The 27,935-nt window shown below is 40.1% G+C and overlaps 1 protein-coding gene across 8 annotated transcripts in view; it reads left to right on the top strand.

Moving 5' to 3' along the window:
• The window catches only part of dab2ipb (DAB2 interacting protein b), a 91,153-nt gene that overhangs the window by 36,835 nt on the left and 26,383 nt on the right, over positions 1–27,935 (top strand). For 5 of the 8 annotated variants that reach the window (XM_086053355.1, XM_086053357.1, XM_086053358.1 and 2 more), the window contains 2 exons: positions 3,017–3,150; positions 10,530–10,648. In XM_086053355.1, the coding sequence (XP_085909481.1) occupies positions 3,017–3,150; positions 10,530–10,648 (253 nt within the window). Of the gene's footprint in view, positions 1–3,016; positions 3,151–7,826; positions 7,996–10,529; positions 10,649–19,402; positions 19,787–26,877; positions 27,031–27,935 lie in introns of those variants that run through there. The other 3 variants (XM_086053360.1, XM_086053362.1, XM_086053361.1) reach the window with 3 other exon arrangements.

The following is a 27,935-nucleotide window of genomic DNA, read 5'->3' as shown; positions in this document are numbered from 1 at the left end:
ACACTGGCAGGAGTAGTCCTGCTTGGTTTTGGCACTATGGTGAACCCTCATTTATTCCGGGGGAAATGTTTCAGACCCACCCACGATAGGTCAAAATCAGTGACATCAAGAGGCCAAGTAAAAAAATATTTTTTATCGAGTTTCACCCTTCCCACACACTTAAAACGGTGAAATTGAGTAAAACACATTTTAAAATTTATTTTTGTGCCTGTTCTTGTGAGACTATCATAGAACACCACTTTGAGGAAATGATAAAACTTGATCGTACAATTCTCCAAATAAGAGGTTGAGCGTGCTTGCTTCAAGCTGTTTATTTTTTTTAGTCCCACACTATAATGGGTTTGGCTGCAAATTGACAGTAAATTAGTGGCTACTAGGTGCCTTAGTTTTACAGTCATTTTCTGTAAATATTTCACAATAAATTATGGTAAAGATACAATGATATACTGTGATTTGATTGGTCATATCATAAAAATACTGTTTTCAGCTGTTCAATTACAGCATTTTAGTGTGAAATGTCACAGGTGTGAAATCCTTGTAACATTGCAGTTGACGTTTTCAGTAAAACTGACACATACTGTAAAATAAAAGACAATTCAACATGTATACTGTATATAAAGCCGAACATCTTCAACTGAACTGTTTAATTTTGTTCACCAGCTTAATGCTAACATATAATGTGAAACGTCATAGACAGGCTAACGAAACTAGCATAACCTCAAACAACCAAATAAGCAGTAGAAAGTACGAATCTATACATATTCCTGAAAAATCTAAATACCTGTAAAATCTAAGTACAGTAATGAAGTATTTGTACTTTACTCCCTACAACTATTAAATACCATTAAACTTGGTCACAGTGGCATTATCTCCTGCGGCAGCTTTTTCACCAGAGTTCCGGCTCCGTTCCGCCTCTGTTCCAGCATCTCCTCAGATGAGGAAAAAAAAAAAACAATGACACGGCTCATCATTTCAGGCAAAAGCACGCCGACAATGTCACGCTAACAACTTCCTGTCATGTAACAAAGTTTGAGTCGTGTCAAAACCAGCCAGCATGGGTTGGCTTTTCTGTTTTTGTTTTGTTCGGGGACTCGTGCATGGCCCAGAGCCTTTTCCGTCTACGGTCGTTTGCAAACGGGAATGTCCCGTGTCGGCCTCGCCTCTGAGGGTTTAACTGGAGGTCTGTCGGTGCAGCGTTCCACATAGAGGAAATGTGCGGCGTGACCTATATTAGTGAATGTTAATGGAAGGAAGGAAGCAAGGGGGGTAAGGAGGCAGCGGCGTTGGCTGGGTAGTTAAAAAGCTGATGTTCGCCAAACCCGCTCTTCTTCTTGTCCTTTTCATTTGGAATGCGACACTTTTGAATGTGGCCACACAAAACTAGTGACTACCTTACTTTTTAGGAGAAACATTGTACCAGGATGAAATGAGACATCAGCTGTACATATATGTACCCAAAAATTTGGCACATAAAATATTCAATTACGTCTAATAAATTCCAAGCTAATAACGGTTTTCCTATTTTTATGATTTTTATTTTTATTTTTACCATTCCTAGGGTTCCTTCAAAGATTCATCCTAAAGGGTTTGTCTATTTGCTAATACAATAGCATCACATACACTAAACAGATGAACAAAGCTAAATCACAAAGCATTTAAGTTTTCGTCATTGCAAATGGGCGCAGCATGGCGGATGACGTGCTATTAAACACAAAACCCTACAAACTAAATAAATAAAAAATCAGCCCCCAAAGTCTTTATCACTTAGCAACAAGAAATTTGGTTGGCGTGTCTATCATTAGTAGATGCACAAAATAAGCCTCTAGAAGCCAATTCAGGACGTCGACCAATTTGGGTTGAAGAGGTCGATTGGGGTTGTTTTTACCGTTCCTAGGGGTCCTTCAAAGAAACTCACCCTAGAGGGTTTGTCGAATCTCTACTAAATTTGCATCACATTTACTAAACAGATGAACAAAGCTAAATCAATGTGTGTGGGGGTGGAGCATGCCGACCAAGTTCAATGAGATGCCGTTAAACACAAAACCCGACTAAACTAAATTAAAAAAAAAAACAGTCAGTTTCAGTTAGGAGTGAAACAAGAAATTTGGTAGGCGTGCCAATCATGAGTAGAGCCACAAAAAAAGTCTCAAAAATCCATGCACAAAAAGACCCAAAGACCTTATTTTAGGGTCGTTTTGGCCATTACCTTGGGACCGTTCTCGTGATTTTGTTTGATTACTATCAAATTATCATGTAGCTGTATACTAGACAGACGGGCAATGTTAAATTGTGAAGGATTTGACTTTTTTGTGGGTGGATGGGTGGAGCATGACAGCAAATTTTGGAAGAGTGGTGTAAAGGTTTTAAAGTATTTGTGTTGTGTTGCCCTCCCATTAAATGTCTTTGGTGCTTGTGTGCATGTTGTTTCAATTAAAGTACAAAAAAAACAACTTTTTTTACGGTAGCAAACACTCACGAATCCAGATGGTCCTCACAGGAAAAAAAGCAATCTGACTGGTGTGGCGGAAGAGTAAATCTGTTCCGTCTTGTGTTTACGTTGACGCCGGGCGGCGAGGGGGGCGTTTTTGCAACGGAAAGCGGCAAGCTGCGCAGCCAGAACATGCGATTCCTCCGTCTGCCAATTAACGTAGTGCCGCTCATTCCGTCAGCATGCCCGTTAAACAGCAGACGGCTAATTTGGCGCAGGCTAACAAACGAGGTCGTGCTGACGAGTATGGAAATCTTCGAAGCGTGCGTGTCAAAAAACACAAAACAGGCACATTGGTATACAGTAAACGCCTATGAGTATTTGACAACCCCCACCCACCCCCCAAAAATGGCTTAGAATTACCTATATCAGCAGTGCCGCAAAAAAGGCAGCGCTTTAATGACTACCATTAAAATAAAATGGCGTAGTTGGCAACTTGGCATAGTTATTTCCAAAAAGTACTTTTAATGTTATTGTAAGCCACTCTAACATTTCTGCATTTTTTTTGGATTCTTTTGCTTTTTGTAGAGTCGCCTCCAGAGAGGTCCGGGCGCCGACGCAGCATGCCCGGCAGCCCGACGGACAAAACCCCGCCCACCATGGAGGCCACGTCTGCCTCTGCCGCCTCAGCCGCTACGCCATTCAGAGTCACCATGAGTACTGTGAGTCTCTCTTTCGGTTCTTTCCGTTTTTGTTGTCCAGTGAAGGGAAGTGACATAGTATACAGTATTATTTATGTGAATTGCCTGATGTTGTCGGATGCAAGAATAATTTGTATAGTGAATGCGTTGAAAGAACAAGATTGCAGATACAAGCAGTAGAAATTTAGTTGGGTGAGAAGCCCGTCAGATGAGCTGGCTCGGGCATCTGGTTAGGATGCCCCCGAGATAACCCCCTTGTCAGATTTTCCGATCTTCTGGTCCACTGGCAGCAACCGCTGGGGAAGACCCAGGACATGCTGGAGAGATTGTGTCTCTGGCCTGTGAATGTCTCGGGATACCCCAGGGAAAGGTTGATGAAGTGGCTTGGGAGAGGGAAGTTTGGGTTTCCTTGCTTAGGTTACTGTGAACCGACTCCGACGAAAATGAATGGATGAATGGTTGTGTCAGCTTCTGGTGCTCAGAATTAGTGTATTTCTTCAGCGTCTATCATAAACAATTTTGCGTCGTTTTTTTTTTTTCTTTTTTGTTACTCTGTTCACAACATTGGCAAAGCTATTGGAAGAAGTTTTAATAGCTGTATGTGAAGTGATATAAAGGCCAACCACAATAAGTACATTTCAGAGTGTGCTTTTTACTTTTTACTGAGGATTTAAATAACTACATCTAGCTGTATTTCAAAGTCTGTGCTTTTTTTACCTGTACTTAGGAGTTAAATCAGTGCATCTCCTTCTACCTGAGTCCGTTTTAATCACAACTATCTGTACTTCCGTTTAAGTACAGAGTGTGAGTACTTCTGCCACCTCTGCCTCCGTCAAACAGAGTCTCAGTCTGGTATCCAGATGGACGCGATGTGAGCCCGACTGGCTTTGATGAAGTGGAAACGCAGTTTTTTGATGTTCGCCACTGTGGGTTTGGGTTCGAGCGTGTCCGTGCAAGTCCTCCGCAGATATCACTTTCATTTCTCCCTGCGTGACATCAAAGCCGGTTCAAGCAAGCACATAGCAGTCAATGTACACACACACTTACACACACACACACACACACACACACATGCACATTGTGTTTATCATTCTTATTCCAGTGCAATATGCAGAGCGTCACATTTAATTCCGTAGACAAACAGGTGGTTAATTGAGTGGAAAATTCGGTGATGAGTCATCAATTTGAAGCTAATTAGCAATTAGCGGTGGGTATTTGCATGAATAAGAAACGAGCCAGGAGGCGTAGTCGAGGTAATGTGTAAACACTGAATGTGTTTACACTCTATACAGTAGCATAATGTCAGATTGTCGCATTATGGAACAAAAAAAAAATCTACAAAATATGTACTAAAAAAGTTTTTAAAAATTGAAGATAAAAATTCTTGCCTAGCCTTTCGTTACCTAGACTCGTATCCTTGCAAGTACTTTTGATGAGCTTCGCGTGAAATTGGTTTGCTGTGTTGAAAAATTTAACTACTGAATACAATCATTTTTGCAACGTGGGTTCATGATTGTGTACATATTAGATGCATTTGGTCAATTCTTTGTGTTGTTCCAGACCACAGTAAATAAAATCGACCTAACAGAAATGCTTTGCCACCATTTTGTGGCATCAATAAGCAATAACAATTCGGTTTAGGCCCCCTTGAAATCGCAGTTTATGATTAATTTAAAAACAGCTCCAATTCTTGCAGTACCGTGGGCAAAATTTATGTATTTATGCTGCCCTGAGCATGACCTGCTAAAATTCACATAGTAGAGCTCCTTGGAAAATTGAAAAGAAAATTGCCCCGCCAGTTTTACCGATGGACATAAAAAATGGTGGACATGTTTATCATAACAGGACACACAAAAATGTCTCAAGAAAACCGAACAGGAAGTCGGCCATTTTCATATGACTCAGCCTTTTAAGGCAAATTCTCTGGCTCGTACTTTGACAAAGTACTTGTATATTCACCCAAAATAAGCCACAATCGGATGCAGGTGTCCAAAACAGATGGGTAAAGTTTTTTATTTATTTTTTTGCCTGTGTCTTCTAAGATTTTTTGTCAACTTTTTCAAAAATGTTCAGCGTTCATCCTTAGACTATTTCGCTGTCTTCTCTACGTCAATTATACGTCTTTCCATATACTTAGTCAGTTAGGAAAAACCTTTGAAATGTTATGCCGCAGCCCTATACTGTAGATGATTGGATCAGTGGGATGCCTTTGGTGTGCAATCCCGCTTTTAGGTAACGAAAAAAAAAAAAAAAAGCCCTCTCGATGCTCTCTCTCCTCACGGAAGAGTCGGCGGAAACATCCAAAGTGCTCCTGAGCTAAATCTGTCAAAATGTTTTTCCATCACCTTGTTTGGTAGAGATGAGGCTCGGAAAGGAAGCGGCACTCAAACTCCACCACTGTCTTCCAAGTTCAACTTCCATAATATAGATTAAAAATAAATAAATCACGGACAATTTGTAAATACAAAGATAATAGTTGCCAACTTTTGTCAGACAACAACCTCAAATTTGCCTAAAAAACATTACAAAAAGATTATATTGTTTTAAAATGATACAGTAGCTATGCTTTTAAGGACTTAGTTGTTCTCACAATAAAATGGCACATTTTAATACATTCTAATAAAAAAATAAAAAATAAAAATAATTTAAAAAAAAGACATAAAAGATTGTTCAATTTGTAAGATGTTGCCCAAATTTTGGCAGGTTGACTTTTGGGGACAAAATGTTATGATTTCTTTGACTTTAAAAAAAAACAAAAAACAGATACAGATACATTTGATGTTATATTTAAAAAATAAATAAATAAATAAAACTATAACATTATTTTTTCTTGACAAACATTTTATTGGAAAAAATAAACTTTTGGAGTTTTTGATTTTTAATATGTAACCCAAACCACAACAACTTTTACACGTGAGATTTGACACACATCTAATCAGGGATGTGCAGAGGGTGGGGCCAATGGTGGAGTGGACCCGGGCATCCACCTGAGGGGGGACACCCACACAGCACCCCCCCAGCGACAGATTTTTTTGGGGTCCATGCCTTTTGCCAATCATAGATAGGGGCATATACTGTATGTTGAAGGGGCATCCCGCTGTGATAATATTGAAATTAGGAAAACTTCCATCAGCAACCACCCACCTCCGTCGTCAAGTTTTTCGGGGGCATCAAAATGGGTCGCGCTGTTGTAGCAATGACATGTTCTTTCTGACTTTTTTTAACACCTGTAGGGTCCATTCATACTGCTTCAACTGGCACTCATTTTCCGGGAAATATATTTTTTCTTCCCCAGGCCACTGTTTTCTATATCTGTCCCCACATTTTCTTAGCATGCTTCTCTTTTTTTTACTTCCTCTGCGTGTCTTTTCCTCCCGACGTTTCAGACTCTTGACAAAGGCAAATTAAATGCACTTTGCAGTACCGCCGACCTTCCGTGGTGATGGCTCCCCCTCCCCACCATGCCTCCACCCCCCCGGGGGGGTGTGAGTGGGGTTAATGTAGACGTCAGTCATCCATAAGGACTGATTGAAAGTTAGAGAATAGGCTCCACTGAGAGTGTAGTGACAGGCCGATGGGAAATAATGCAGGCCCTCATTGTACACTCTCTGAAGATACTTCTTTTTTTAAATGCTTCTCATCATCCATCAGAAGGAAGAATACAAGGAATCTGACATTAAAAATCATGTTTGCATGATTCAAATAATTTATAAGCAGGTGTTTTGTTTTAGGGTGTGTGATTTTTGTTTGTTTGTTTGTTTTTAGTATAGTACAGTTGTTACCTTTTTTTTGCTCTACGTACCCATTTTAAAAAAAGACACACTGTATTTTAAAAGACCGTCATAGCATAATAAAAACAAATAATTAAAAATGCAGCTAACCATTATGCTAATTATAATTGTTAGAATTAGCTAGAATCATGTGCATATTTCTTTTAGAGTTATTAATAGTTTGGGATTTTTCATTTAGTTAGTTTTTATGTTGACTTTTGTTTTTTAAATTCAGTTAGTTTTAACTAGTTTTTTGAGCGGATTGTTGAGTTTTATTCGTTTTTATTTTTTTCAAAAATTATTTGTTTTTGTTTAGTTTTTATTAATTATAGTATTAGTTTTTTTTTATACATTATATGGAGTATTTGTCGGGTTTAAGATAAGAAAAAAAAGGACACTGAGTATTGTGCAATAAAGTAAAGTAAACTACAATTCTCAAACAACTGCTTGACCTTCCTTCTGTACAGACATACAGCAATACCAAAATAACTACCGGTACATTTAAAATGAACTATTAAGCAAGACATTAATTGACAAAGACAAAAATGAAGGACATATTCACTATAATTAGTTACTTTTAGTTGATTTTATAAATGTATTTTTGTTAATATTTCATTTTGTTAATAAAAATGTATTTTCAATTTTAGTTGCATTTTTTACTGTTAAAGTTTAACAACTTTCGTTCTAAGACGGAACATTGTACGTGGACTCTAAAAAAAATGTAAAAGAAATTAATGCATTTCTCAGTTTCACTATTTCTATTTCGTTTTGTGATTTTTATTGTATTGTAGATTCGCTACTGGTCACATTTTTGGTCAAATATTTCCATTTGTTTGTAGCATCTCTATGGCCATTTACAAGGAAGTCAATGTCATAAAGTAACAAGTGTCGCTTTTAGTGTCATAAAGTGACACCGGTGTCGCAATGTTGGTGTGTGTCGTGGCAAACAAATTGGCCTATATGATGAACAAAGTTCTCGCTAGCGCATAGTTGTTTTCTGTACATTATTGGACATAATATTTTGGCCGTAAAGATGGAGTTGGACTTCAACCAGCTGCCCTTGTTGTTCGCTGACAGTCCCCCCAAAGAATCGCAGGTATGAATCTTTAAGACGAGCGGTGAGTGGACTAGCTGAAGCTAGCAAGACTAACAGCTAATCACATCCACCATTAGTTTAGATTTTAGAGTTAAGTCGACTCATCGACCAGTCAACTAATCCGTCCAACCATTAGTGTGCTGTGCAAGGTAGCGGGGACTCGCCAACTCTGTCAGGATGGGTGTACATGAATTTAAAATATATTTTTAAAAAACTATATTTAAAAATGTTATATTCCTATTCTGTTTCCTTGATTAAACATGATGCCTTTGTTGGCTGTGAACAGGATTTTTATTGGAGGGGGTGTCAGTTCCACAATACTTTCTAGACACTGATTACGACTATTAGTTAGGGCTTTGGCGCCATCCTATGGCACCCCACAAGAGCAACAAAAAATAGCAGTTAAAATGAGTTTTGCGCAAATTTTTCCACAGGAAAAAAATTGAATTCATGTAGTTTCACTATTTGCTGTTTTCTTTTTTTCTTGCGTACTCAAGTCGTTTCCTGGCGACAAGCGCTCGTTGCGGCAAACAAAAGGTGTGCCTGTCATAAAGGTGCTTTCTAATTATCTCCCAAAGCCCGGGGCGACCTCTTCATCTCTGACGGGTAATTACACAGGTGCCTTAATGGGCGGACTGACGGCGGTACGTCGTTTGACTACCGTATATAATACATGAGAACACGAGGATGCCACAGAACAGTAGAAATGGTAAACATGTCAGCATTAATGCGAGTTAAGACAAAACAAATCAGCGGTGAGTCCAAACAAGACCCAGCAGTCGAATAAAGACCTCAGCAAGATTGATGAGGTAGTGTCAGTTGATGCTAAGCACAAAATCATTTATCTTTTTTTAAAGTGTTTTATACTAATGCAATGGTACGCTAATTATAAACCTTTGAACAAGCTACTTTAGCACACATGGAGCAGCAACACATACCAACAGAGCATATAACAAAACTCACAAGCATCTCTTCTCTCTGCTCTGTTGGACGAAACTTCATGTATCTCTTAAATTTGTGAGTTTTTATCAGCAATGCTGGTATTGTAATAAACCAAAATGCAGAAAAATTACCTGTAGCTTTGAAGAATTTAGCGTAACATCGCTAAAGACAGCTATCCGTAACTACCTCACCATTAGGCATCATTCAAAATGAATTCAGAATACAGTTTTTGCATTGAATTTCTGTCCAATGAAAAGCACACACCTCTGAATTTTGTGAGTTTTTATCAGAAATAGTAGAACTGATACAAATGCAGGCGAAAAAACTAATTGACTGCTCACCTCGGCCACCTCATACATCTTTGGCATCATTAATCATCAATACAAATCTTGCAGTGAGTCTGTCCAATGGAGAACATACCTCAGAATTTTGTGAGTTTTTATCAGGAATGCTGGTAACAAGTAAAAATGCAGCCTAAAAAATACCCACTGTTGCTTTTTAGCGTTGCTAATGACTTCCAGCTACCTTGCTAATCTTGGCTATCATTCATTGGTTATCGTTAATGCTAGTGACATAGTAAACAGAAACAAGTTTGTAAAATAATCAACCTCTGCCGCTTTTTAGCATTTAACTAAGAATAGCTGAAAACAGCTAACCTGAGTTACCTTCATTCATTGTCAGTGGTTATTGTTCTAAGAGTAGCTACCTCATCAATCTTGGCTGTGATACACTGCATCACGTTTTGTTAGTTTGTTTTGAACATTTTCTTTGCGTTTCGTATACAAGCGGCAGGAAAGAAATCTTAAACTGTAGAGCTAGGTGCTTTGAGCTTCGCCAGGACAAAAATAGTCATCAGTTGCGCATGGTTACATAAACATGCTACATTTAATTAGCACTCCGCAATCATCCTCCTTATTCAACCCCCTGCTTCTCTCGCCAAATAAAATCAGCCTCGTGTCTCGGCAAACACTGGCAGCATCCTGACAGTTTTTCTTTTTTCTTAATATTCTTCTCGCTCCAAATGCCAGCCGACAGTTGCCATGGCAACGGCGGGGCGCTTGGGGAGCGCGATTGCAGATGTTCGCCAGGGTGAAAGTAAACGCAGTCAGACAAAGAAGAGGGGTGGGAAAAAAAACAAAACCGACTGAACGGAAGGCGTGTAGCCGGCGAATTAGTGCCCGATTACTGTGTTTGAAGAGTAGCCAGTCAGAGCTAGACCATGATGTCATTAGCAGGGAACCACAACATGTAATCGTTGAATAATGGAGATGGTCACTAGCGTTGCACTGCTTTTTTTGTTTAGGTAACGGTCTTTAACCTTGTCCTGACTTTAACTGCTGGAACATGGAAAAACGTGAGGGATTAAAAAGGACGATTGGCTTCAAAAGAAGCTGGTTTTGGTCATTTTATACTTGGGACGCATTTTTCATTACTGGAGTTCAAAAGTGCTAAATAGAAGTTATTGATAAGTTAACTTATCAATTAAAAACATAAAACGTATGTTATAACGGGATTTTTATCCCTTTATAACATTCAATTTATCACATTATGAACTTGTTTTGAGTTTTTTTGTTATTTTTTTGGGCCCCCAGGGCTTCCTGAGTCGGCGGCTGAAGGGCTCCATCAAGCGCACCAAGAGTCAACCCAAGCTAGACCGCAACTCCAGCTTCAGGCACATTTTGCCGGGCTTCAGGAACGTGGACAATGACAGGTGAGTCAGTTACAAAGCAAAGTGAGAGCTGCAGTGTTGACGGATGTGCATATCTTATGCGGTGTGTGTTCATGGGTCTTGTTGTGTTATGACAAAAAAAAAGTTTCGAAGCTGCATGATGTCGACTGCAGAAACTGGTGCTCATCATTTTGAGGAGGTTTGAAAAAAAATAAATAAATAATGGGTTTAACCCATTTATTCCGGGAGCGCATTACTGCAGAATAGAAACAGAATAGATGGTGATTAATTACCAATCATCTTTTAAATTAAAACTAGGGTTTTTGCACGGACACTTTATTTTTACATTTGAAACGGTAAACAATAATGTATTCTGTGTGAAAAGCCAGAGGTATAAGATCGCAAATTATTTTGGAATTATGTTTCTATCTGTACAGGGGCTCAGATATCAATTATTTTGTAGGTGTTGAATTTCCAGGAAAACGTAACCACAAAAACGATTTAGAAGCTGATTCTCAAGTTGCCCTTAGGTTTTAGAGAGATGTTTTGCCAGACGCTTCAGGCCTTAATGGGACAAAATCAACAAGTGAGTTGAGGAGTTTCATTCGGACAAAGGCAGTGCTTTGTGGCCATCTTGTGGAATCTTGATGCCAAGGAACCCAGTTTAATGCCCAGTTTAGAAAAGAATGGTTATCAAACCTGTGCAAAAAAATGACCCTCCACGATTTTCTCGACTTGTGGTACTGTCCTGATAGCATAAAAAAAAAATGGTGCTTAGAATTTCAAGGCTGCTTTTGAAAGTAAAAATCCAGATTTGAGAGATATTCACGAATTGCCGTTAAAAAGTGAAATAATTTTTAAAATCCTGTCACTGCAAAATTTTACCGCTGGCGACTGCCCACCAGCCCCCCTTTTCCTATTATGTACGGCCCTGCAATCTCCTATAGGAAGCGACATGATGAAATTCTCCCGGGATGCTTTCCCCCCTGCTGGGAAACGGGATGGTTACAAAATGGGAGCACAGCGCACTGCGGGAGGAGTCTGCATCCCCCGTGGGGTGCCATTCACGGTGGTCGGGGGGGGGGAAACTAGGAGATGATGAAACGTGGGAGGAGAGACGGAGGAAATTTCATCCCCGGGAAAAAAATGCTTGCTGCAATGTGTCGATACAGTACAGAGAGCAATTTGATCGCACATGTAATGCTTATTCATACATTCCACCCCCCGTACACAAACTTCGCCGTGTATCGTATTGGCTTGAGTGTGTTTTTTCTGGACCCCCGAGGCGGACTCGAGGGAGTGTGTTGCAGATGAGGAACAGAAGCAGCTGGACTCCCAAAATGAAATATTCATCCATGATAATCAGAGGCCGGACACTCGCTGGCCGCTTCTATATTTAGAACAACACAAAACACACACACGCACACGGCAAAAGAATTCATGAAAATCTTGATAAAGTACGCATGCAATGTTTTGAGTAAATATATAGCTTTTTTTCAGTTTTTTTTCGAGAGAATATACAACTCTTTTTTCATAACACTTAACTGACAACGTTTGACATTACACGTATGTTATTCTTGTTTTAAGATAGTATAGTTTCTAGAAGAAAAAATAGTAATTCTCAGAAATGTTTTTTTTTATGGGGAGGAAATTTGAGTGATTTTGTTTTCTGAAAATAATGGTTTTTTTCTTGAAAATGTAAGGCTAAATTTCTCGAGAATTTATGCGTATTATCTAGTATGACTTTTCAACAATATAAATTTTCTCAAAATTAACTTTTTTTCTTGAAAAGTAATTTGTAAAATACAGCATGTGGCTAGAAATCGAATATTTTTCTTCACCTTGTTCTCGAAAGTATGACTTCTTTTCACAGTATCTCTCAAAATTAAAAAACTTTTTTTTCCTGAAAATACAGGCCCAATATTTTTTTACTTCAAAAAATATTTTTTAAAAACAAAAAAATGTATACATACATTTTTAGTAAAAAATAGGAGTTTATCTCAAAACCTTTTTTTCTGAGCTATATACACATCTTTCTCTGTAAAACAGCAACAAGTAGTGCGTGTCAACAGGTGGCGCTGTCAGAGTGTGTGCGTGTGTGTGTGCTCGTGTTGGGTGGCTTTTGGAGGGGGTGCCACAGCCGTCCGTTTATCCAATAAAGTGATGACATTTGGAGATATTAAATTGTGTACTGTAAACACACCCCAGGTGCTTTAACAGCAATATACAAGATCAAGCTCCTCCCTCCCAGTCCATATTAACGCTTCCCATGCACATCCTGCTTTTTGTATTATTGTGGGCACTTAGAAAGCTACTTAAAAATGGTGTCTCCTTATTTATTGTTGACTTAAAGCTGATGTAACCCAACATATGCTTTATTTTTGTTCAGGACATGGATGAATTTTAAAATGTAATCAAATCTACGTTTTCAGAAAAAAAACGTGTGCGACAATTAGTCCTAACCTTAACCTATCGTACGTGTTTTTTGTAAACATCGAAGGCAAGTTACTCTTCACAAGTTACATATATTTTTAAGTAAACACGAGAGACGATTAGTCTCATTCAAATAAATGCAATTCAATAAGGTAACGACAATTTCAATTCTCAAAAAATGCGTGCAAATCATCAAAGAGTGAGATTTGCAGGTTACTAAACACTGATGATGCATTTAATTTCGTACGTTAATAATTTCATGTTTTAACGAAGGCCATAGCCAATTCCTGAAAGGAGATTTAAACCGAGGGTGATTCAAACCCTTATTATTTCCTTCTCTCTGTGAGGCATTTTTGAGTCAACACGAAAGTGTTTTTAAGCACTTCACATTGCCAAGGCCACACTTGATTTTTTTCTCTCCTATTTATTTGGTGAAGATTTTTTTCCCCCTCGGTTTTCGCAAACAACGTTCTAAGCTGTCCTCCTCCGCGTAGCTGGTGTCTGCTCATACATTGCAGAATATAGTGGCTGACTGTGCTCGTCTATTAAGACATTGTGCTGTCAAGTGTGTCCAGACTTGAAAACGTCTGAAAAGGTTTCTCTTACATTTCCTGTCATCTGCTGCGCACCATCTGGTCGTCTTTTAACACTGCTGGGCTAATTGTGAGACATTTTCATTCATGTGTAAATAATTGTAAATCAGCAAGAAAATGAATCGTTAACTGAATAAAACTCACACATGAAGGAAGTTGGATATGTCAAGCTAACTGTGACTTACAGAAGACCATTTCTCGAGTTTTGGCGACAACAGCTGATTTTGAAATGTTTGCGTTTTGAGGTTCGCATGACACCGCTAAACTAGCAAAGGCATGAAGTCTCAGAAGGCTTAAGCAAAACATCAAACCAAATGTATCATCGTCAATGAATCTACATGTTTTTATAAACAATGAACATGATTTGGGTGTTTATTGTAAACTATAAAGACAATGTAGTCTCCACGAAGCTAACACGTATTTTGAACGCATCAAAGGGCTGCTAGTTGTCAATTATATAAAAGCATTTTTTCTTCAGAAGCACAATTTTAAAATGTATGCTTGTGAAAGCATCAAAGACAGTATCAATTGAACAATTTAATTTGTAAACGTTATCCATCCTTCCATTATCCGAGCCGCTTATCAGATCATCTTAAACACTGACAGACATTTTCAGACCCTTTTTTACCCTAACATTTGAAAAAATTTGAAAAAAATATAAATAAATTCCTGGGATTGAATGGCTGGACTGTGAAAAGACACATCAATTTGTCTTTGGCAGTGAATGAGTTAAATTATGCTTTAAAAAACATCAAAGATAATTTCTGAAGCCATCCTTTAAAACACTATTTAGTCTTCAGTGAAGCTAATGCATGTTTTGTAATGTCACCAAAGATAGTTAGTCTCCAATTACCGTATGATTTTTTCTTGTAACCATAAAAACAATTCTTCACTGACGCCAACACACATAACTTGAAAACATTTACCACAATTTAGTGTTCAATGAAGCTACATTTTGCTAATCGGGGCACTGGTTATGGCTCTGCAGTTTTGGTCAACATTTCACATGGAGCGCTGCACGTTACGTATAAAACGGACGTCGGACGCCATGCGCTCATCCGTCCGTGTTGAGGTCCAAGTCCGCAGGGGCTTCTGTGAGCTTCTTCCTCCGCTCCACTCTTTCATTCTCTTGTTGGGGTAATGAGGTGTAATGGATAAGCCTCGAGCGCGTTGGGAAAACCGAGGGCCTCGTCAAAGCTGCCTACCACCCCAGCCACAACGGCACACCACTACATGGCCACAACATATATTTCGACCACTCGTGTCAATGTCAAACTTTGAACCAACGTTTATCAATGAGGTGAACATTTTCAATATATATGAATAGTTTTTCCAAACCCACATGCTATAAACGCATCTAAACTTAACTCAAACACATTTTTAAAGTAGCTTAATGCTAATGTATAAAGCAACACACCATAGCCAGGCTATCAGAATTAGCATAGATGTCACAGTTCAAACAACTGCTTTCACACACATGGCACATCAACATATACAGAGCATGCACCAATACTCCCAAACCGATAATCTTGGATTTTATACAAATATTTCAAAAATGCAATGCTTCCTCTGTGGCAACAACAAATGTCACTGCTCGTTGGGGACCTTCCCTGCCTTGTTCCACTTGGTCTTAATTCATTCACTACATTTTAGAGGATTGTAACTTTGTTAGTTCTGCTAGTTCACGCATCAGTCAAATAGAAAATAGATATCGGACACTACGCATGTGCAGCATGGATTGCGTCACTGATGTTGCATAATTACACTGTGTATGTACTGTTGGATGTTCCGTAATAATTATTCAAGAAATTATACTGACATTTTTAAGATGAGTTGTTTTTCAGTTTTTCACTACTTTTCAAGATGCATTGTGTGATACATTCAATTAATTGGTCAATATTAGCTCTTTTAAAAACATGGCAAATATGGGTTGACTTCCCCTTTAAGAACAAATTCTTGTAAAACAGTCAAATATTCTGTCAGTCATTAATATCTTTGTCAGTATTAAGGGACCAAAAAATAGGTTTTATTTATTGACAAATATCAGAATCCTCATCGGCTGAAAAACCTAATGTACATTATAGGGGATAAACAAAAATTTTAAACAACACTACAAAGTGGTGAACTCACTATATAAGACACTATATAGTAGGTACTGAGTCATACCAAAATCAGAACACAGCCTTTCATCATCATCATTAAAATGCAACTGAGACTCAGTATCGGCATCAGGCCTTCAAAAGAGCGACGGGGCTGTTGTCGTGATCGAGCATTTATGAAGCCTTCAAACGGCGCTCTTATCTCTCATCCTTCCCTTCTGGGGCCCAATGTCTTTTTAAACCTCCTTTTAAACTCAGATTCATAGTTTCCGAGAAGTAGATTAAAAAGACGAAAAAAATGTAGAAAGTTAAGGATGTCACAAATTGACTACCACTGTGAGGGATATGACCCAATTTCACATAATTGGGTGGAAATTGATAGTCATCTACAATAAATAAGGCTTGAATCTTTGGTAATTTACCTATGCCAGCGATGTATAGTGACATGCAAAACAAAGCAATGTTCATCCGCTAGATGGCAGATTAACCTGTGTATCCACATGTGGCGGTTCATACAACAGAATAATAGCTCTGGGGTCAATTTGGTGACCAGTTTGGAAGTAAATTGAGACAAGATCTTGCTTTTCTGTATAAGAGTAAAATAGATATTTTTGTGACACTTGTTTTGTGGCATGACAGAAGATTTTTCACTTTTGTTTTTAACTAAAGAGGTAACATAAAGCACAACATAACAAGTGGAGTCGCTTTACCTTGGTGGACTTTCTATGCCAGCGACTGACAGGCAGAACTGCTAAGCTGTCACTTTTTTTTGTTGCTATTATTTTATATGGATTATTCCTACAAATAAAAATGATAATGCATTATTGTTTTATTATCAAAATAAACTAGCTTCCATATTTTACAAACACTTTCAAATTCCTTTTTTAAACCTCCTCTATCAATGACCTGGCCCATCTGTCTGTTTGAAAAATCCAATATGGCCCCTAAGCAAAAACCTTTGCCTAGCTCTCCTTTAGAGGAATTAAACTAATTATGCAAACGATCCCATAGCTTTATCCAAAGCCTGTGTTTATCGGGTTTCAATGTAAAATGTAAATTTTTGATTGGAAAAAAAATAATCCATTAAATTAATTCAAAGGCACACCTTTCATCTGAGATCCAAAGAGCATGAATGCCTGTTGCATGTTAATTTTATGCAATTAAATCAGTATATTCTTGGCCCAATTGCTACAACAAGTGATAGTATGTTCGCAGAGTCGAGGTGAAGCAACAGATCCCCTTTCTAGCTGTAGCTAACGGTACGTATGCCAATTTTGACAACAGAGCCACAAAAACAAAACAAAAAAATGTTTTAGCAAATAATAATAATGATAATAATATGATAACCAATAATAACATCATTCTAATGTATTTTTTGATAAATAAGCAGTCAAAACATTATCCTACAATTTATTTTACACAAAAAGTAGGAAACAAGGAAACCTTTGGTCGAATGCGATAAAAAAAAATTATATCCTATTAATTCTGTACGCAAAAAGTAATGTGCAAAACAGTTTTTTTCATTCGAATATGTTAATGTGATCATTTTAACATGTGTACACTTTGGTGACACGGAAAAAAAAGCATTCAACATGATATATTTCAACACCAAAATGTTCAACCACACAGTAAAATTTAATCTCACAAATATCAGATAGCTCAGTGTTAAAATATAATGCGAAACATAGTCGGGCTAACTAAAATTAGCAGTAATACACTACTTCAACACACACAGCAGCAGCAAAGTATGAATTATGATACCATACTGTATTTATTTCCTAACTCCTCCACACCCCTTTTGTTAGCTGCAATGTGTTGGTGTGCGTGTTGGTACTGTTGGTCCGAAAAAGAATGGGGTGAATTATGTCATGTTCGATGACATCATTCAGCACAGACGTGCGGGGAATGAAGAGTGGAGCTGGAGTTCTCACCACAGCTGCCCTTCATCCATTAGTGGTAGCTCTAGAAGCAGCCCAACTAAAACCCCCCCACCGCACCCCCCTCCCCGCCCCCCTTCCCTCCCTTTCTTTTAACTGCTTAATAATTTTCCTGGATAATTATGTCCTACTGAATATAAACAACAACAGCTGACTGGGGGACAGCAGTGCAACTTACACCACATCTGACAGGACAAAGAGCACCAGGCCACAAGAGGAGGGTGGGGAGCGGGCAGGGCTAAGCTGGCCCATAGACGTACAGTATATACATAGACACCTCACTCAGTGGGTTGGCTGGGTTAGCCATGTTGCATGTGGCATATCAACCCATGAACGGTTGCCATTGAGATACAGAAAGACAGGAAGAGTCGCAGAAAAGCATCAAAGTGGATCAAAGACCTGTTGTGAATTTTGACATTTCGCACTCACTGTGAGAGAACAGTAAAATGTACATAAACATTGAACAGTTGCACACGTGTGTTCAAAAGTTTACTTTTTAGTGTAGACGTAAGATCTATTTGTATTGTGTTATAGCTGCAGTTTGAAGGATGCTAATTACCATAACATCCACACTAATTTCTGTTATCAGGTCTATGGTTTTTCGCATTCTATGTTAGCATTAAGATAACAGACCTTTGTTAAAACATTTCCGTGTTTAAAATAAAATGTTCAATCCACTTTTGTGTCAGTTTTAGAGCAAACTTCAACTGCGAGTGACAAATAAGAACTAGACAGTGAGAACGGGTGCTAAAAGACCACCTTGAAAAAGTGTTTTTAATGAGCTTAAATGTGACCAGGGGTGTCCAAACTTTTTCCTCCGATGGTCGCAAACAGAAAAAAATAGAAAGAAGGGCCACTTTGAAATTGTTTTTATTTGAACTTATTAACCACACTAAAGCCAAAATATCAAATCAATCGATCAAGCAATTACACATGGTTTATATAATGTTATTTTGAAAAATTGTTGATAAGGCAAATCATTTAAAGTTTTGGGGTGACCCACGGCCCTGCATCGCTGCAGAATAGATCCGCACCGCCACCGAGCAGCAGCTATATTCCATCTCCACTTTTAGAACCAAACCAAGAGCAATTTGTAGAAAGCTGACTATACTTGAAGATCATCATTAAAGCGATATGTTCACAAATCGGACCTTGACACTAAGCAGACAGCCATTTTTGTTTCCGAAACTGTATAATCTCCACTGAAATTCTGTTACTATTTTAGCTATGAATGTATTTGTCTTTGCCCATCTAGAAAAGCTTTACTGATAGTAGTAATGGTAGTCCCTGTCACGCCACGATTTCGACAGCTACACTTCTAACACTGCTCACCACTTTTTTTTTTTTTTTTTTTTTTTCTGAACAGCATTACGGGCCAAGTCAAATGTCAAATGCGTTTTTAGTATCTGTCGCAGGCCGCAAAAAAAAGATGGTTGGGCCCCAAATGGCTCCAGGACCGTATTATGGACACACGTGGTCTAAGATCTCTATATGACGTGCATGGGTTCGGGACGTATCCACTGCGATTAACTGTTGCTGTGTTCCTTCAATTTGCCATATTCAATTTGCCACATCCAATATGGCGCAGACAGGCAATTCAGTGCACAACGAGGCATCTATGTACATAGTCTATGAGCTGGCCTGCACCACACACATATCCATGTGATAGAACCCCCCCTCCCTGCTTCCCCCTGACTGCCTGCCTGCCTGTACACCACAGCCAGGCTCCTCCCCGCACGAGGAGACAGCGATGGGGAGGCGCAGTCAATCACTGACAGAGAAAGGGAGAGGTTGAGCGGGACGGGAGGACAAAAGGGAGACGAAAACCACCGTCGTCCACCCCACCAAATCTAAGCCGGGAAGTGGGGCATGTAGACGAGGCACTGGAGGGAGTCGTCGTAGCTCTCCAGCCGGATAAGGAAAAGCAAGGGAGGAGGAAGTCAAGCAACAAGAGGGGGGGAGACGGACAAACATAAAAGCATCCATCCCTGCCTCACTGGGGTTCTTCTCCTCCTCCCCCCTCTATCTCTCTTTCTCTATCCCTCTCCCTGCCTCCCTTCTTCCTCTTGTCCAGCCTGGCAGTCGCTCGCTCGCTCTGTGGAATTCTGACGATGCCTGGTGAGTTCCATCCCGCCGCTTCACGTGCCGTCGGATTGCTTTTGGGTGTTTTTTTAAGGGAGGGACTGCATCCTTGGTGTGCGTGTGTCATTATTATATAATGCCGTGTAATTCCCAAGAGGCCTTCCTTTCAAGGGAGGGATTGTTTTTAATTCCGGTAGAGGCGAAAGAGAGATTTCTCCGCAGCCGATAGGGTTTTGCTATCCGTTCTCAGAGAGGTGCTAGTGGGCCGAGGGACGCAACACGTCGCGTTGTGTCTGCGGGGACGACGTTACTGGTGATACTCTTTGTGGTTAGTCAACGTTTTGTCTGGGGACTGATGATGAGTCACTCAAACATTTGTCGGTTGCGACATTCCATTTGTTATTTAGGGTCAACTTTTCGTGTGCTCCTGATTGTGACTGGTTGGATGGATGTTAGTTCAGTCATACCTCAGCAAACTACCTGACGGTTCTGTCCTTAGAGACCTGGTACTGTAGAGACAATCACTGGAGAGACATTCTTGTTCCGATTGCCTCTTTCATGTATAATTTTCGTAAAATCATCAAAGCTTTTCACACAGAACCCAACAAACGGACATGTTTGTTATAACCGAGCTAACCAAAGCAAACGTGACTTTCCTGTCCTTAGACATATTGTACTCTAGAGAACCGACACAAACACACCACAATCTTGAGAGACATTCCAATGAGGCACTAGTCTTTTTCAGAATGCGAAAATCGCCTGCGTCTTTCACACGGAACCCAACGAAGCAGGGCACAATGGCACGTCATACAAACCGCGTGAAGTTATGTCCTCGGACACGGTAGCGAAACCACACAATCAGACCACAATCTTGAGAGACTACCGTTGTTTTTAACAGTCACATACTGTTCTGTTTGCGAGTCGCTTGAACTAGCATCTGTCATGAATGAAGTCGTGAATAATTTTCACAAAATCACTTCTGCATTTCACACAAAACCCAACGAAACAAGACACAATGGCACGTTTCCATTATATCCGAGCAAACCACTCGAATGTTCTGTCCTTGGCTGTGTTACTGGAGAGAACCAACACACACAACAACCTTGAGAGGCTTTCTATTGTAGTCACATTTTTGGGGGAGTTGTGAGATGCTGAACACTAGCCTAAGAACAATTGCCTATGTGTTACACAAAGAACTCAACGAAGCGGAAAACGGCGACTCATGTCCATCGTCCCAATCAAACCAGGTGAACGTTCCATTGTTAGATATGTGGTACTGCAGAAAATGGACAGAACAAAATCTTATGAGACTTTCTAATGCAGTTACACCTTCCAGTTGCTAGTCGCTAAAATTAGCATCTTTGGTAAACAATGTCCGCAAATCCACTCTGCTATTCAATAAGAACACAATGAAGCGCGACACAACGACTCATATCCGTCATACCGATCGAACCAGATGAAAATTAAATTTTTAGATACATGGTACTGCGGAGAACCAACAGACCACAATCTCAAGAGACTTTCTAATGAAGTTAGATCTTGTTCCGGTTGCTACCAAAAACTAGCATCTTTGGTGAACAACGTTCGCAAAATCCCCTTTGCCTTTCCCGCAGAACCCAATGAAGTGGGACACGCTGACTCAATTTCTGTCATACTCAGGCAAACCGGGTGAACATTCCGTCCTAAGATATGTGGTTCTGTATAGGACCAACACAGACCATCATCTTGCAAGAATTCTAACGCGGTCACATCTTGTTCTGATTGCTGACACTAGCCTGTTCAAAACAATCGTTTGTGCCTTTCACACAGAATTCAACAAAGCAGGACATTGCTGACATGGCCCTCCACCGGCAGTCTGGTGTGACCTGTAAAATAGCCATAGAACAGGGAGAATTTTTTTTTCACCACACGAGACGTGAAGTGGGTTTTTGCTATTTCCTTTCACACAGTAGCCATCCCACCTCTGATCAAAATCACAAATCAACTCCCTTATTCTGCACCTATTACAACGCTTCCTTTTGGTCACCTTGTCAGTGTAGCTCGTTATATAAATATACATGCAGTCGCAGTACTAAACCTTCAGTCTAAAGGTCGAGTCCCGTTCTTTCTAGCCAAGCTGAGTGGCTGACTTTATCTCCGATTACCAGTTGTGCGTTGCTGCGTCTCAGTCCCGGCCTGATTTGCTGCTTGGATTCAGGCTGCAGGAAGAAGACGGTGCAGTCGTCCGTGTAAAGGGGAGTGTAATTGCTTGTAAGGTCAGGTTATAGTGTCATGGATTAGTCCGTCGCTACTACAGGGAAGTGTAACACAAATGTGCCACTTCTATGTGAAAAAAAACATCTGTGATGCAAACACTTGTAAACAAAATGATGTGTTAATAGAACAGAAAATTGGACTTGGCAAGATTGATGAAAATCAGAAACCACAGCGAGCCTAAAAATCACCAATGTCGTAAACTGTAAGATTACAGTATTTACACAAAAAAGAAGCAGGTCTGGATTAATGTAATACAAATAATAAAGAATATCTTTCTCTACAGGTAGAAAAATGTACTTAACCCATTAAAGCAGGGAGCGCATAACCAAGTTTCTCCCACTAGAGACGGAAGCGTTGTTGCGTCTTCACACCTTTAAAGCTGGGGAGGGCGGATACGTCTTTTCCCTTTTTTCATCCAATTATCGGTCTCTGAGCCAATGAAATGCATCCGAATATACATGTGACGATGTCGTGAGACTGCAGAGGATGGGCATTAATAGCGAGGCAGACAATCGTGGGAGCTCTGAAATAAGTGACGGCAGTGAAAAAGGCGACACGCTTGTGAACTTTGAACCGCGATTGTTTGTAGACAGTGTAACAGAACAGAGGATGGTAATCACCATATTTTTTTATTTTTTTTTATTAAAGAGGGAAGTTAACCCAAACATATTTTTTTGAAGAATATGTTGTATGCAAGCCCACTTTGTCACTTCAATCACGGCTGACCTGTTTTCTGAACCTGAGCCGTGATTGGTTGTTACCTGAGCAGTTGTGAAGTCATTTTCAGTCGACAGAAGTGACAAAATAGCCGCCCCCCTGAGATAGCTAAAAAGGGGTGGATTTTGCTGCTTAATTCATATTCCACAAACACAACATTAATCAGAATGCCGTGTTTCAACTAGTGGGCCTGCTGTGAACATATTCTTGAAATAAATGTGTTTGGGTAGACTTCCCCTTTAAAAATAGTGCTTCTCTTGTACTGACACTTAATTTTTACATTTTCAATTGAAACAGTAAAGTATAATAAACTCTGGCCTGTTTGAAAGCCACACGGCTAAGCTCTCAAATTCCTTTGGAATTATGTTTATCTGCTACAGGGGCTGAGATATCAATTATTTTGTAGGTGTTCAATTTCTGGGAGAACCTCAGCTTTAAGAGGGTGTCTATAGTCGTCTTTAGCCTTTAGAGAGATGTTTAGCCAGGCGCTTTAGGCTTTAATGGGTTAAAGTGATACAGTATTTTGCCTTGATTTCAGCTATTTGCCCTTCGTTCATTTTTTTGTTTTTGCAGCGTGAGAGGCACTACTGCAACTGGCGTAGGACTATAACAGAGCTTTTGTCCCAAAGCTAAGGTCGTGAGGAGTCATTGATTTATTATTTTTGTTTAATTGAGGCATATGTTGACATGCATTTTTAATAACACATCATATATATTGAATTACCTAGCGGAACCCCGAGATATAGCTCGCTGACCCCAGTTTGGGAACCACTGATTGATGGACTGAGTCTAAGCAGTGTCACTGGACTTCTTACCAGTCATATCATGGCACTGATTCCCTTAGAAGCTAACAATTGTGTCAGTCTGTATTTGTATGCAGAACGCCCCCCGCAACCCCCCCAACCCCACCCTTCTCCCAACCTCACCGCCAGCCTCGGGGTGGGTGGGGGTGCGTGAGAAAACGCTTGTATGCACACGAATGGATGTTCACAATCCAAACGCTTACATGGCATCCTTAGTTGGACACGGGGGCTCAGATGCGATCGTGTCGGGGAAAAAGGGATGACAGCAAAGCGGGACGGGAAACGAGGACGTGCAAGAGATGCGAGTGACAAAGCAAAAAAATAAAGGAGGACAGCCCGGTGTTGTAATTACATGGCGACAGTGTTGATTCTGCATGACCGGCGCGGTTATGCAACCACCTTCTAGGATCCTTCAATGTGTGCTGTAAAATTGGGCTCAAAATACATCCATCCATTTTCTATAACTCTTATTGTCCTCATTTGAGTCACGCGTACACTAGAGCCTAGCGCGGCTGTCTTTGGATTGGTCCTAGCCAAATAGCAGGGCACAAACGATGGAGATAAACAAGCATTACCGCCCACATTCACATTGATGGACATTTTCGAATCTTCACTTAACCTAAACTGACGTTTGGCTAGAGAAGTGTAGGGCACACCCTGGACTGCTCATAAGCCATGCGCAGGGTTCACACTCAACGTTCTTAATCTTATTCACACATGGACAATTTACAGTCTTCCCTCTAAAAACAAAAATAACCCAAATAGGATCAAAAAGGGAATAACTAGGGGTGTAACAAAAAACGGTTTGAATTGGAAAATAATTTTTTGATTTAAAAGATGCGAGCTAATTTAATCTGTCTTGGTCGCCGATTAATTTCTTTTTGCACACCAGTCGAATCAATAAATTGGACAATTTGGATCATATGACAGCTGGGAATGGGTGTTTGAAAATCAAACAAACTCTGCGACGTTGCAACTGCTTTCGACATAAAGTAGATGAGATGCTCTCCTTCAGCGTCCATTGATCTCATTGATCAGGCTCTTGCAGGATAAGCAACTGGACACCGCCATTGCAATCACTCTAGCGATAAAAGATATTGATAGATTGCACACTTGAGTGTTCACCCCCCAACCATTCTGAGGATTAAATGTCGTCTTAGCCAGGAAACGGCTCGACCCAACACTATTGACTATTTCTGGGGATTGTAAGATATGTGGAACATGAGCATAATAGTCAGGTTAGGTTACTTTCTCATTTGTGTGATTTCATTTCATTTTATTTTGTAAGCGCGAGATCACCCAAAAAAGGTCACAATTGGTATTGTGTCATGAAATCTCAACAAAATGTAACATTTTAAATTTGTATTAGCCTTACTAACAGATGAACAACCGTCCACAAAACAAATACCTTATAGTCCACAGAACCTGGTGCATAATTCTGCTTCTAGGGCTTTTTTTTTTAAGAATATCAGCAGCGCTTTTCCAATGGGCAACGCACCGTAAAAAAAACCCTCCAATTCCCAAATGACTGATCGCACCTACGTTGAAAATCGACTTTAAAAGCTTGTTTATGGAATTGATTGACGGACAAAAAAAAGGACATTTTCACTGTTAACTTTTTAGCTTTTGTTAATTTAGTAAAGGTAAAACATAGTTTTATATTGTTATATATTATATTGTTATCTTTTCCCATAATACTCGTTTTTATTTTAATTTCCTTTACGAAAACGATTTTTCAATTTTCCTTATTTCATTTGTTTTTGTTAACTGCAAAAATCTTGCATAGCACCATCAGACTATCCCGCCCCGTGTTGCATTTTCCGAGCAGCTGCACTCCAAACAAACCCTTTGTGAGCTATGACATCATCACAAGCAGGGACTGGAATGAGGAAAGCCCCCTTACGCCACCCTTCTCCCAAGGCGGGCCTCTAAAGTTAAACATTAACCGGCCACTATTCTACGCTGGCGTCTGTTTACCCACCAAGCCCAAAAACTTGTAATTCACGGTGGCTGGCTCTCCGGACATGTTTTCCTCATCTGCTTCCTGCTACGGCGGAACCAAGGAGGGAGGGGCCCTACTTCCTGCCAGGCTGACTCGCGCTCCATATATGTCCGTGGGATATCCACTGTCACATAGCTAGCAGCCAAACTGGGAGCAGTTTAAGCTAACCCCTTTCATACTGAAGAAGAATTGGATCAAAGTCGAACCTAGAATGTTTTGCAAGACGTTTTAGAGCATTTTGACTTGTCTTATGAGACAATCTTGTGTTCTGTGACAATATAAGCACCGAACCAAACGCAAGAAAAAGTAGCCTCTCCTCTTTGACCAGAAAAGAAATCACTTTTTTCCCCCATTCTTTAGTAATCAGCAGGTAACGCCAAAAACACTGGTTTTGGACCAAAAAGCAGAGCAAACATGCTAATATTTTTTTTTGCTTTTCTGAGAGCTCAAAATATTGACTGAGAAAGGGCTTTTGAAAGCTAAATCTTTACAGATAAACAACTGAGAAGCACATTGTGAGCGACGCAGACTACCAATGAATGCCTGCGTCACCTTTTCTCACGATCACTGAATACACGTTTAACTACCTTACGCAACACATATTGTTACACTCATATGCTGGGGTGTAAGGTCCCTCAATTTTTCCGACTTCCGACGTTGGTATTTCGCTACCTCATAATCAACGTGTCAAGACGAGATTCACCCCCTAATGTTTTCATCTACTCAGAAGCTGTGCTGATTTTATGCATTACCACTATCTGGAGGGATCTGTTTGCTATTACATTGATTAACCTGCATTTCACAACAAGCTGCGTGAGACAAACTTCCACGTCTACCTGTTGAAAAACATACTTAGAGTAAATATATTCTGAAAACGTTGGGATTCCATTTGACAAAAATACATGTCCACTCTGCCTGCAATAGAATAGATAGTCATTTTTTCGCCATTTAATAGATGTCATTTTTTCGCCATTTCCCGAATGGGACGATAACTGTGTGAAGGGCGTAGTGTGAAACCGGGACAGCGGTGTCAAGTTTAACACTTGACAATCATTTCGCCCACATGCTGTTCTGTTAAGTCTCTGAAGAGAAGCGTTTTTACAGACGCCAATACTTATCACGTGTCATGCGTTACGGTGATCAGTGACAGCCGCCCCCTTTCACACCGCCTGTCAAAACCGGCGCATATTCCCACCTAGTTTTTTTCTCCCAACTCCTCGACTCCCAACCATTTGGAGCGCTGTCCTTTTAAATGTTGAGAGGAGTGTTGTGTTGCTAGCAACACACATCCTTTGGGGGCTTGTGCTCAGAGGGGCAGAGACTCTCTCCCGTTGCGTTTCCCAGGGCTCCGCTCCGTCAACGCAGGTCGGCGAAAAGAAGAGAAAAACAAAACTAGAGACATCTGCTTTTGAGGAATGCAAGCCACGAGAGCGACGCGGGAGTCGCGCTTCCGTCCTGGAGAGACTCCGCCACACCATGTTTCACTTGATCAGCAGCAGGGTGTAAGTGTGCCTTTGTGTTGGGAGCTCATCCTGGGTGTGGGAATCTACCGGGAGTTGTGGACATTTTTGTTACCGCTCCACAGAGGACTTTACATCCGTGACGTTTTTTTTTTAAATGCCATTTCGTGTAAAAAGGTCCGTGGAGAAGGGCAAATGGGTCGCGCGGCAGAGAGGGAAAAAAAAGCACAAGAGCATGTGGGGGCATGACAGCAGAAAATATTCAACGCTGCAGGCAATGCTGAATAAGAGAGCTGCTCGCTTCCTGAATCACGCGTGTTGATGATTCGAATACTTGTACTGAATCGGGAATCGGGGGTTCGAGGTCTCTTTTGACCCCTGGGCGGCAAGAACAGTTAGTGTACTCAGGGAAACACTGCAGACTCATATGATTTGACTCACATGGAAACACAGCAGTGGACTCAAGAGGATTTGGTTCACTGACTCGGGTGGCAAAATCACAATTCAACACTGTAAACTAACATGGTTTGATTCAATTGGTAACAGCACAGGACTCGAAGGGTTCGGTTCACTGACTCGAGTTAGCTGAATCACATGCTAACACTGCACACTGACATGGTTCGACTCAATTGGAAAAAGCAGAAGATCTGAATCGAGTTAGCAGAATCTCATGGTAACACTGCAGACTCAGAATATTTGACTCAAATGATTCAACTCACATGAAAACACAGCAGCCGACTCAAAATTATTCGTTTCACTGACTAACTCAAGTTGTCAGAATCACATGGTAACACTCCAGACTCAGATGATTTGACTCACATTGAAACACAGAGAGGATTCAGGTGATTCGTTTCACTGACTCAGATGGCAAACTCACACGTTGACTTACACGATACATGTATCTATACGTGCAAATTATATGCATACATAGGGAAAAAAAATCGCAA

Source organism: Filicampus tigris, chromosome 15 (genome assembly GCF_054856515.1).
Source record: "Filicampus tigris isolate MCC_2025a chromosome 15, RoL_Ftig_1.0, whole genome shotgun sequence".
Lineage (NCBI taxonomy): Eukaryota > Metazoa > Chordata > Actinopteri > Syngnathiformes > Syngnathidae > Filicampus > Filicampus tigris.
Note: the sequence above shows the minus strand (reverse complement) of the source record. Positions and strands in the feature narration are given on the sequence as shown.